This window comes from Camelus bactrianus, chromosome 12, assembly GCF_048773025.1.
Source record: "Camelus bactrianus isolate YW-2024 breed Bactrian camel chromosome 12, ASM4877302v1, whole genome shotgun sequence".
In the NCBI taxonomy this organism is placed as follows: domain Eukaryota; kingdom Metazoa; phylum Chordata; class Mammalia; order Artiodactyla; family Camelidae; genus Camelus; species Camelus bactrianus.
This window is the reverse complement of record NC_133550.1, coordinates 15,889,270-15,902,176: the sequence shown is the minus strand read 5'-3', so window position 1 is coordinate 15,902,176 and position 12,907 is coordinate 15,889,270. Positions and strand designations below refer to the sequence as shown.

At 36.7% G+C, this 12,907-nt stretch overlaps 1 protein-coding gene across 7 annotated transcripts in view; it reads left to right on the top strand.

The window, feature by feature from the left end:
* Positions 1–12,907, top strand: part of ATF1 (activating transcription factor 1) — a 55,629-nt gene that overhangs the window by 31,117 nt on the left and 11,605 nt on the right. For 4 of the 7 annotated variants that reach the window (XM_074374880.1, XM_074374881.1, XM_074374883.1 and 1 more), the window contains exons 3-4: positions 5,112–5,231; positions 7,641–7,741. In XM_074374880.1, coding sequence (XP_074230981.1) covers positions 5,112–5,231; positions 7,641–7,741 — 221 coding nt within the window. The remainder of the gene's footprint in view (positions 1–5,111; positions 5,232–7,640; positions 7,742–12,907) is intronic. The other 3 variants (XM_074374884.1, XM_074374885.1, XM_074374886.1) reach the window with 1 other exon arrangement.

Sequence of the window (12,907 nt, the reverse complement as noted above, 5' to 3'; positions counted from 1 at the left end):
TTTTGTATGTGAGTGCCCACAAAGCCTGCTGCTCCTGGCACTGGACCTGTCTGCCTCAGCTGTAGGAATGCCAGTGGTTGGCTCACATGTCCCTTGGGTGCTATCATCACAGTCACCAGTATAAACCCATGGAAGCCTCACATTTGTATGTGATGTAGGAGCACCAGGATTTGGCTCAGATTTCAGCCCCACCTCCATGTGTGGGCAACCCACCCCAGAGCTTGTAGCAGCAGAGCCATGCCCATTGTGAATCTGGGCAGCCACACCAAGTCTTCTCCCCAGGTCTGCCCCCAGAAACCTGAGTTTTAATGTTTTTTTTCTCTTTTAATCCCATAAAACATAATTATTTTATGCATTCATCATTATTTGCTTTTTTCCACACATTTATCATTTTCTTTGGTCTTCATTTCTTCTTACATGTCTCAGCTTTCATTTGAGATTGCTTTTCTTTTACCTTAAGTATTTGCTTTAGAAAAACCTTAGCACTGTAGACATTGTGGGCTGGATAATTCTTTGTTGTGGCAGTACTGTGCACTGTGGGATATTTAGCAGCATGGACTTTGCCCACTAGATGTCAGTATCAACATACAATTGTGACAACCCAGAATGTCCCCAGATGTTGCCAGATGTCCCTGGGGGAGCAAAACCATTCCTGGTTGAGAACCACTGCTTTAGAGTTTACTTTGATGTTAAGTCTGCTGATGGTAGTGATTTCTCTGTTGTTTGTTGAAAATACCAATTTCATTTTCAAGATATTTTCATGGGGTGTAGAATTCTGAATTTTTTTTTTAGCACATGTAAAAATACCATTTTGCTGGTTTCTGTTTTCCATTGTTGCCTTTGAGAAGTCAATGGACTATTGCTGTTTTAAATATAATCTTTTTTCCTTCCCTTCAACATCTTCTCTTTACTTTTAGTTGTACTGCAGCTTCCATTATATTGTGTTTAGGTGTAGAATTGTTTATTTATTCCACAAGGGAGTTATTGAGCTTCTTGAATCTATGGATTGATGTCTGTCATTATACTTCTATAACGTTTTCAGCCATGATCTCTTCACATCTTGTCTCTATCCTACTCTCTTTGGCCTTTTCATTCATATCTTTTAACCTCTCATATGTTTTCCATCTGTTTGTCTCTCTCTGTTGCAGTTCAGATAATTTTTTCTTGTTAGCCAGCTCACTAATTTTCCCTTTAAGCTTTGTTTGGTATATCCAGAGATTTTTAAATTTTCAAGTATTATATCTTTGTTTTTAGAAAACCTGGTTCTTTTTCAAATCTACTATAGTTTTCTTTTTCCTGAAGGTATTTTCAAGCTTGTCTTGAAACATATTCTACTGTTTGTTTAAACATAGTAATAAGCATAATTATTTTAATAATCTATGTCTGATAGTCACTCAATACTATTGATATTACTTGATACTTATCATCACTTGATACTGATTAGACCTAAGTAATATTGATAATGTATTTCTGCCGTGTGCTGTTTTTGCTTCTTGCACCAGCTGCCTTGTATAATTGGTTATTTTAATATTCTTTACTATCCATTAAATCTTTTGTGGCCAAGGATGCAGCTGCCTTTCTCCAGAAAGAATTTACTATTGCCAGGTGCTTGGGGAACCACTTTCAGGATTTGAGGCTTTTTGTCTTTTCATCTGGGTGATGTTAATTTAAACTGTAAATCTGCTGGAGAGCTGGTTACATCATCTTCAGCCCTTCCCTCCTCCATACCAATGCAATTTTCCTTCTGTTACCTTATCCTGAGGGATATGGCCCTTTGAAAGTTCCAGCTTAATAGGGGGTCTCCTATCTTTCCCTAGAGAAAATCCTGGCCTTTTATGACCCCCTCTCCTTTGAGAGCAGTTCAAGTCTGCCTTGATAAGTGGTTTTGTTTGTTTACTCTTTTGTTCTTGCTCTACTTCGGATTTTGGCTTGGTGATTTAGAATCTAGAGTCTTTAGAGTATAAGAAGCAGAGGAAAGAGAAGTGTCAAGAAATGTAAAATGTTTAAGATTTTACCCTGTCTGCAAGCTACTAAGCTAGATTGCTTCAGTTTCATGGATGCTGGCAGAAGACATCAGAGTCCTGGTTCAGAAAGAAGGGACTTTATAACTTGCAGCACAGCAAAAAGCATAAACTTCAAGTTTGCTCAGTTTCAAGGGACTGCCTTCCAAGTCCCATGGATGCAGAGTGGCTCAGGTGGATTTACAAATGAGTAGGTGTTAACTTTCCAAGAAGGAAGGGAAGGACTTTCTGGACACATGAAGGGGATATCATGCTAAGTAAGGCCTTCTGGTAGGAAGGAGTAGAAAGGACTATCAGACTCCCCTTTGGGCGGAACTAGAGGAATATGGTATCAGATCAAACAGGAGAGGCAGGAAGGAGCCATTCTGTGCAGGGCTTTGTAGACCACTGTAAGAAGTTTTTATTAGTTTTTAAATTATTGTTTGTTTGGCTTTTAAGTTAAAATATTTAATAACATTGTTTTCATATTTATTTTTATAAAATAAATTGGTTTATTAAGTTACCATATAGTTATGGCAAGGCCATAAATGGTATAAATCTGCCCAAGCCTATCTGACTCCATAGTCTGTGTGCCTTTGTGGAGTTAGAAGACTTTGGATTCAGACTCTGGAAAATAGAGGTTCCTTTCCCATGCCACTCTACTAACTCCCCACCCTCCCTCACCCAAATGTTTACAGTCCAGGGATCCCCTAATTAGGGAGCTAAAGAGTATGCTAATTTTTGCCAAGTCACTTGTAGAGGAGTGAGCTCAGCTAACCCCGTGGAGTGAGAGGAAATGGGGCTTGATTCTACAGCTCCAAAAAAAAAAAAAAAATCCTTTTCTTTCCACTTCTAACATCTCTAAGAGGGGTTCTGAGGTTGGCACCATAGTGTGCTAACAGGTTCTGAAGATCTAGTGCTGTACTGTCTCACATGGTAGCCACAAGTGGATATTTCAATTTTAATTTAATTTTAAATTTAAAAATCAGTCTCTTAGTCATAAAAGCCGTATTTCAAATGCTTGATGTTCACATGTGGCTAGTGACTGCCATATTGGATACTGCAGACATAGAACATTTCTGTCATTTCAGAAAGCTCTGGTAGCACCAAAAAGTAATAGAGGCAATCATCTGTGTTTCAACCTCAGGTTAAAGTTGGGGTTGTGAAGAGGGCAGCTCCTTCCTTTCCTTCTTTGAGAACGATCTCAGGATTTAGATTATCACTTTCGAGAGTGGCAGTGGGAAGACACCAGGCTTTCGGACCCTGAGTAATGAGCATTCAGTGAGGTTAGAATAGTGATAAGAGGAAGGAGCTACTAAACTAGATATATATAGATACAGTGCTTTTTTCCCCTCTTCTACCTGCAAGACCCACAGTCTGCACAAAAATCAAAAGGATTGCAAGAAACCATGGAGGAATGATTGTTTTTATCATTTTAGAAATGTAAATTAACACCATCAAAGGTTCTCATTATTAGTTGAGTGATTGGCTTTAGTTAGGGTCTGAAAGTGAGGGGACCTCAGTGTAATGGTAAATGTAGAGTAGGACTCTTTAAGAGTCATGAATTTTTTTTTTTTTAATTCATTAATTTCTGTATCCCCATTTTGGGATACTGTTACAGAGAAACAGAGCCAGACACTTACTAAAGGCCGCAAAATTTCATTCAGACTAACACCATAGGGAAGAGAGACTCTAGCATAAACTGAGCTCAAGTCCGCTGAAACAAAAAGGTGGGTGCCTTTATAAATGCTGGGGTGTGCTAAAGGAAAAAAGTACTGAAGGTGTTAGGTGGGGAGGCGGTCAGAGTGATTAAGCCATCTGTGTTGGCTAATTGGTGCTTATCAAAGTTAGGCTCCTACCCTCCCACACACCCACAGAGTCTGGGAGGCAAGGGCCCTATCCTTGATAACTGCATTTCAAAGGGATGACTCCCAGGTCCTTGAGAAAGACATTTTTAGGTTGTAGAAGATTTATATCTCAAGGGTCAGAGTAAGGATTTACAACTGCAAGTTTTCTAAAGGAAATGCTCCCAAAAAAGTGAAGTCAAAGATCTATAGTCAGGTTTTGGCTGGAACAGCTATGTTGGCAGCATTGAGCTTTCTCAGGCAGGCATTCTAAGGAGGCTGAGTCAGCCTAGGAACACAACCTGGAGCTGATAGAAGCTGTGCTAGAGTTTGGTCATGTCTCTTATTGCGTGAGGGAGAGGGAGGCTGATGGAGTCATTGATGCTGAGAGTTCGCAGTTCTCAGTACCTGGATAAAATTTTATATATAGTATTTCACGACCTGGGCATTTTGGGAGAATGGTAAGACTGGAATTTATCCAATCTTGGGAAAGGGTAAAGAACTTTCAGTGAAAGGGAATAACGCACTGTTTTGGGGGCCTGATGCAAACAAAAGAGGGGAGCTGTCAAGAAGGTGATTTTCAGGACCTGAGAAGCAGGCTTGGATTTAGACAAATGGTATGAACCCAGGGTAGTCCAGAGGAAGGCAAGAGATCTCAAAATATCTGGGAAAGATTCTTGGAAGAGGTAGAAGCTGAGCTGAGTCTTAAAGGATGATGGGTGGGCTTTTCTTGGTTTAGCATTTTATTGCGGTTTTTACATGAAACCCCATCTGATTTCCACAGAAATAAAATTTAATAACTGAATCATGACATTATAACTTATTTTTCTTTAAAGACACTGCCCAAAGTTGGTATCTTTCTAACTTTTTTGACTCTTGATTTCTTGATTGGTTTTCAACCAGATCTCTTTAGAATAACATGTTCTAAAGAGCCACGTTTTTATACTCAGTTCCTTTGCCCAGGATACCATCCAGCCCCATCCCCCAGAGAACTGTGTATCCTTCAAGACCCAGCTGCAGTACCACTTTTCTTTGCTCCTATAGTGCAGTACTTCCTACTTTTCTACTTATGTTATAGCTCTTATTCTGTTTGTTGTACTCTCAATCCCCTAGTGCAGTCTCCAGCCTGCATGAGATGCCTAATATGTGATTAATAGATATAAAGGTAATAAGCTCTGAAATGTGTCTTCCAGTATTAAGAACTCAGCTATCTTATGTGCACAGGTATAATATATATTATGTTAATTGGATTTTTATTTGTTCTTAGATGTCATTAAGAGGATCTGCGCCAGTGACAATTGTACCTCTTCCTGGAGAGCAAGTACAGGTTCAGGGGGTCATCCAGACAGCTCAGTCTTCTGTAATTCACCCACCACACGTGCAAACGGTACAGAAATTCAAAGACTTAGTGGTTGAGAGAAGGGACTTTTGTACCCTGAGTCTTCAGACACACTGAAATTGCTGTAGTTATAAACCAAAATAATAAAGTTGTCTTAGAAATAAGACTATAGAACAAATGAGGCAAATAGAAGAGTTTCAGAACTTCTCATTTCATATAATATATATAGCCCAGTGAAAATAGAAGACAATTTTGCAGAAAAGTTATGCTTAGAATTTAAGGAAGTGAAGGATTTTCTGAAAAGAAAGCACCTTTTTATCGCGCTGGTATCCTTCATGAAAAAGAATGAAGAAAGGGTGATGATGTGAGCGTCTTAGCTAAGTAAGAAAGTACCTACCGCGTGCTTTATGGTGGTCAAATGAAAGAGAGTTCTCTCATAGTAAAATTCTTACTTATATCTGTCTACCTTCATGTTAACACCTGACAACAGTAGGAAGGAAAGAGCCATTCTGGGTTCCTTTTCTTTCTACTCTTTCTCCCCATTTTATCTTCTGGCTCCTGTGAGTCTCAGAATGCCTTTGGTCATATCATTTTTAGAAGCAGCTATCCTGGAAGAAAAGTTGTGTAATTTGACGTTTTCATCTTGAAAAAAAAAAAGAAAGATATATATAGTGTCTGGCAGTGTTGTCAACTCTAGAGCTGCATCTTTATGTAGTTTTTTCCCTATATGAAAGGTGACTACTATATGGAATTTTGAGTTTTTATATGAAGATTTTGCTTTTATTTGTTAGTGCTGTTATTAAATAGAAGTACTTGATCTTAGTTATAAGTAATCACTTAGCTTTAGGAATTAGTTTCTTCTTGAGTTTAATGCGAAGCTTTGGAGTAAATTTAGTAAATTTAGTGAAAACAGCAAAAGATTTAAATTGCAAATGGCATATCTATGATGTTTGAGGAAACACAGAAGAGATGGATCTTTAATTTATTATTGGTTACTGTTATTTCTTAATTATTACAGGTTGTGACCAGTTCTTTTCTATCAAAAGATGTATATTTAAGATAAAATATAAAAAGGTAGTTGTACACTAGACCTTTTCTTTGAAGGAGATTATAGAATGTAAAAAAAAAAAGCATTTCTGGAAATTTAAGATCTAAGTCTGAATAGTTTAGGGGAAAGCTTTCTGTAGACAGTAAATAATGTATAGAACTTACTTGTTACGTCCTTTCTAGAAGCCTGTTTTGTTGATCTTATTGGGGGATGGGGGGGTGGCTGGTCAGTGGAGGTACTGGGGATTGAACCCAGGACGTTGTGCACACTAACAGAGCATGCACTCTACGACTGAGCTATATTACCTTCCCCTGTTTATCTTTTTTTTGTTTTTGTTTTTAATGAACGTGAAGTCAGATGTCACAATGCAAATTGGGACAAATGTTGGGAAATTTAATACATTTTAAAAACTGAAAATAACTTGTTTCCTCAATTGTAAGACACTATTATAACTTAAAACTTGGATAAGGATATAGTATTGACTAGTTTTAAAAGGTTTATTATTAATAATAGTTAACAGTGTGTGCTTGCCATGTGCCATGCACTAAGTGCTTTTACATGTATTAACTCATTTAACTGTGAAATGAGGTAAAGCTAATTATTATAGATTTTTAAGTTGCATATGTTTATACCTGCCCTCGCCAATGACCCCCACTTTGCTAAATAAATCTAACGGTTGTTCTCAGTCCTTGTTTTGCTTTCACCTGCAAAGCAGCATTTGACATGGTTGATCGTTCTTTTCTCCTCAATACACTGTCTGCTTTAGTTTTTCCAAGGACATCTCACTAATTTGGTTTTCCTCCTGCCTCACTGATAGCTTGTTCTTGGTCTTATTTGCTGGTTCTCCCCCTTCCCAACCTCTTAATGCTAGAGTGTTCCTGGATTTTGTCCTATATTTATCCCTTTATCAAGCTCATTCAGTCTTGTGGCTTTAAGGACTATCTAAAGAGCTGTGACTTCCAGTTTGTATGTCTAGCCCAGACCTCTTCCCTGATGTGAAAGCCGGCATAGTCAGCAATATCATCAATAACATTATCTGATAGATAATAGTTGGATATATAATATCGTTTCAAAGTTATCATGTGCAAAATCCAAATCAGACAGCAATAATGATATTTTTTAAAAAAGAGCCTGATCTTTACAACTCTAGTGAAGTAGTACTGGTTTATTTTGGGGATAGACTTTCTTTTTAGTTCTGAGCCTGCTGTATTAAATGTTCCTTTAATTAGTTTGGGCTCCTGAAACGAACTTTCTCCTTTTCCCTCAATTTCTTTCTTTTAGACCTTAGACTTAATGACAAGTGAATTTGAGTGGCAGAAGACAGATCACTTTTTGTGAAAGTAAAAACTAAATTTAATTCTGTTTCTGCCTTTTTGGTTCACCATAGTAAAACCAGTTCTGTTTTTCAGGTGTCATCTTTATCAGAAAGTGAGGAGTCTCAGGACTCATCCGACAGCATAGGCTCCTCACAGAAAGCCCACGGGATCCTAGCACGGCGCCCATCTTACAGGTGAGTACTTGTATCAAACTGAGTTTGAATGGTTCTGTGCAAAGCCAATTATATAGAGAAGGAGCATGTGTTTGTATAGGAAGGGAAGTGTTAAGAGATTTGAGCCAGATTATGAAGGGCCCAAGTTGCTGTGCTGAAGAGGAATTTAGACTTATCTTCTGGCAAAGTATTAGATTTCCATATTTACTGTTAGATAACTTTAATAGTAGTATGAAATTAGGACTGCAGACTTTAAAAATTGAACTACTTTGTGTTCCTTTTCTTAGCTTCCTAGTTCTGGGCCTTTGTCTCTCCCTTGTATGTGGGTCCCTTTACTAAAACACATTCTTCAGGCCTCATTTCCTCCTGGAAGCCTTCTCTGTTTATTTTCTCTTCACCCCCCCAACACCAGGTTAGGTCTTTCTTCTGCGGCATCTTTTTTACTGACCGCTATTATAGTACTTACCTCATCCTGTTGGAATCATGGGCCACATGCCCTTAAATAATTTTTTGGGGTGTGATCCTAGGGCCTAGCAAAATGACTATATGAGAGCAGATGTTCAATAGTTACTTGCCGAATGAATGGAAAGCTGGAAGTAGTAGAGATAATTCACAGAAAGCTTTTGAAATAACCTGCGTGATTTCATATAGATAGTGGGATCTCTTGGGTGTAGGTGGATTTGAGACACTTCTGTGGTGGAATTCACTAAACCTGGTGACTAGATAGTAGAAGGAAAGGGAGACAGAAAAGGATGAAATGCTGTCTTTGAAACATAAACAAACGCAGTAAGGTTTTGGCTGTTATGAGAGAATTTTGTATACAGTATAGTCTTTCCTGCCTGACAGAATAAGTAGGAAAGACTTCATAAAAGACGTGGTTTGGTTCATTACAGATCTGATAAATTTTGTGAGCGAGGAGCAGGGAGGGGTTTTGTAAGGCAGGAAAAGAGCTGCTTAGGCTGAAGGAATAGTGTAATAAAAGGTAGAGTATATGATATGAAAGAGGGTAGCCTGTTCTGGGAGTTGGGAACTTTAAGGTGCAGGGAGAAAGAGGAGGTTTAGCAAGAAAAGGTAAATAGGAGCCAGATTACATAGAACCTTGTTACCGTGCTAAGGAATTGGGACTCTACTGAATAAAGTTAATGAGCAGACAAAATTTTGTCTGTGAATTTGGGGGGGGGGGGGGGTGAAAAATAAGCACCACCAAATGAACTTATAATCTGAAACTATGAAAAGCTGAATGAAGTAATCCATTATTAGCAAGAAGCAGCAGATACAATGAACAGAATTAAACCTCTAAAGAACTTTAGATAATAAAATTGCTAGGGAGTGTAAGTATAATTAAAGTTGTTAAAGACATAAGGAATCAAAACCCTTGTACTAGAATAAAAGGCTGGGAGATTTAAAAAAATAACTGGGTCAAACTTCTGGAAATGAAAAATATAATTGCTGAAGTCTATTGAGGAATTTAAAATAAATTATATAGCAGAATAGATATAACTAGAAGGTACAGCTCTGAGTAAATTACCTAGAATGGAGCACAGAAAGATTAAGAGACAGAGAAGATAGAATGGGAAGGTCCAACACACAAGGTGCATCTAATAATACTTGCAAAAGGAAAAAATGGAGAATACTTTCAGTTTCTTTTCTCTCTAGGAGAGAAAAGGTAATGACTAAATTTCCAAGACATGAATTTCTCAGCCTTAGAAAGTGAGGTCTCACACAAGATAAGTCATAAAACTACATCTGGATATATCTTACGAAGCAAAACTGGAGGGCTGCAAAGATAAAAAGATCTTTAAAGCTTCCAAAGACAAATTACCTCAAAAGGACTGACTGTTAGGCTGACAACAGACTTTTCAACAGTAGTATTAGAAGACAGTAGACTAAAATCTTTAAATGCCAAGAGAAAGTAACAATTGGCCTGGAATTATATACTCACCTGAACAGTCACTCAGAAATAATGGTGAAATTAAAGTCATTTCAGACTGATTTCAGAAATTACTAAAGGGTATATGTCAGGAAGAAAGAAATGAAACCAAATGGAAGGAGCGTGAATATAATAAAGAATGGTGAACGAAGACATTCATTTAAGTTACCATTGACTTTTTAGAACAATACTAATAATAGTTAATTTGGGTACTTTAAAAGCAAAATGGAAAGAAACAGACCAGGCAGAAACATGTAAGACAAGAATGGTCTACTGGAATCTTTTGTTAATTACCTTTAGACTTACCTTAGACTATTAGAAGTAATCACCAAAAGAATACAGATTAAAAGTTTAATTTCCAAATAGTAGAGCTCTTCCAGCACAGAACAGAGTTAGCTCCTGGATTAAATACTTGTTAATACATTGTGTATTTATAGGACATAATAGAAATGTTTTGTCACCCTACCCCTATAAACATAAAACCATATACATACAAATACACGAGCTGAACCCAGAATGGGAAGGAGAAGCAAGCATGAAAACCAAGGTACACCAATTACTTTAGGTCTACTGCAGGAGGAGACAGTGAACCTGAGCTTTCTGAATTAAGCTAGGATTACTAGAGGAGGCTAGAACATCTGAAACAAAGCCTCTGCAAGTTAAGCTTTCTGAATTACCACAGATAAGATTAACCAAATAAGAATTCACGGTCAGAAACCATCAAACATACAAGGAAGTAAACCACCGTATGTGAGAATCAGCAGAAACTATATAAAATCAACTCAATAAATGGAGAAAAAGTATTTGGTTAAATTCAGCACCCACTCATAAAATTTTTAGCAAATAAGGAATAAATGTGAGCTTTCCTAGACTTTAGGAAATGAATTATACATAGGACAGATCATAGTTCACGTTCCAAACTGGCTACTACATGGTGCACACATGCACCGAATCTGAACAGCACTGCAGTCTTTGAAAACTGAATTTACATTAGAATCACAACCCACAGAAGGCTGGTCAGAACTTACGGCTTTGACAGAACCAGGTTGATAGCCTGCTAAAACAAAAATTCTCCATAGGATTTAAACAAGAGTAATTTCATAATATTGAAAATGTCCAAAATTACTTGGCATACAGAGAACCTGGAAGAATCCTGTAAGGGAAAAGACTACCAGCAGATGCCATCTCCTAGGTGACTCGTATGTCGGAATTATGTGACAAAGACTTTAAAGGAGCTATTACTAAAATGTTCTAACAAGTATTCTGTCGAAATCAGTGGAAAGGTAGGAACTCTTAGCAAAAAACAGAAGATATAAGGAGAACCAAATAGAAGTTTTAAAGCTGAGAAATACAGTAGTAGAAATAAAACCTCACTCGATGGATTCAATAGGATAACAGAGGTAAGGAATAAGTCAGCTTCAGAGATAGTTCAGTGGAGATTATCTGGTGTGAAGAGTAGAGATCGGAAAAATTAACTAGTTCTCAGGGACCCGTGAGACAATACCAGAAGATTTAACATTTGTGTCATTTGCGTCGTAAGAGACGAAAAAGTATGCTGCAGAAAAAATACCTGAAGAAAAAATGGCTGAAATGTTCCCAAATTTGGTGAAACTACAGATTCATAAAGCTCAGCAAACCTTAAACAGGATAAACACAAAGAAATCCCTGCCCAAACATATCGTAATCAAACTGCTGAAAATTAAAGATAAAAATCTTGAGAGCAGCCAGAGAAAAATGATATATTTTTAAATAATAAAAATGATACATATTTTAAATAATAAAAGGGAATGATATGAATGACTATAAATTTCTTATCAAAAAAATGTAGAGTGTAGAAGGAAATGAAATAGTTCTTGCTATCAATCCAGAAGTCTGTGTCTGGTGAAAATAACCCTCAGAAATGAGGTGAAATAAATATCCTCAGATAAAGGAAAACTAAGAGAAGTCATTGACAGCAGACTTCCTCTAAAATAACTGCTAAGAAAGTTCTTAAAATGGAAAGAAACTTGGAAGGTTAGGAATGAAGAAATAGCAACAGCAAGATCTGGGCAAATTAATGGACTACTCTTCTACTGAATTCTTTACAGTATGTCTGATGGTTGAAAAAATACGTCTGATGGGGTTTTCAGTGTATGCAATATATAAGACAATTACACTAAATCTGTCTCCCCTCCTTATGTTGTGTTGCTAATGTTTCTGAGGGTCACTTTAAGTGGTAAAATTGTGAATCTCAGTAGACTAGGCATCTATATTGTAACACCTAGAGCAACTTACTAAGAAACTATACAGAGATTTAGTCAAGTACACAACAGATAAATTTAAATGGAGTTTTGAAAGAATCTTCAAATACCCAAAATAATGCAGAATTTTTTTTAAAAAAGAAAGCAAATAATAAAATTATAGCTCAACCAATATCAATAATTATATTTAAGAAGGCATGGCTTAAACTCACTAATTAAAAGACAGATAATAAAAGTACAGACCAGTATATATATATATATACCCAAGAGAAGTTAAAACATAATCAGAAGAAAACTAAAGTAGCTTTTTTAATATACAAAATAGACTTCAGAGCAAAAGAAATTATCAGAGACAGAGGTCAGTTTACCAAGAAGATATAACAATCCTAAATGTGTATGCACCTAACAGAGCTGCAAAATACATGTATCAAAACTAACAACTGAAAAGCAAACTAAACTTTTATCTATAACTAAATTCAGTTATAGTTGAAGATTTGTGTACACCTACCTCAGTATCCAACAGAACTTGTAGCCAGAAAATCGGCAAGATTATAGAAGAACTGAACAATACCATCAACTAATTGAATCTGATCAACATTTTTAGAACACTTCACCCACGTGCACAAAGAATATCTACTAATAAAAACCACATCCTGGGTCATAACAAACCTTAACAAATTTAGAAGAACTGAAATTATGCAAAGTTCTCTAATCATACTTGCATTAGATTAGAAACCAGTAACAGAAAGATAACAGGAAAATCTTCAAATACATGGAAATTAACACTTAAAAATAACCCATAGACCAAACAGAAAATCTTAAGGGAAATCAGAAAACATTGTGAACTGAATGAAAATACAAAATATTAAAATCTGTGGGCTGTAACAATGGGAAATAGTAGTCCGTGGGAAATAGAGGAAAACTTACAGCATTAAACAACTGCTTATATTATAAAAGAAGGAAAGTATCAAATCAATAACCTAAGCTTCTACTTTAAGCAGGATAAAACAGAGATTA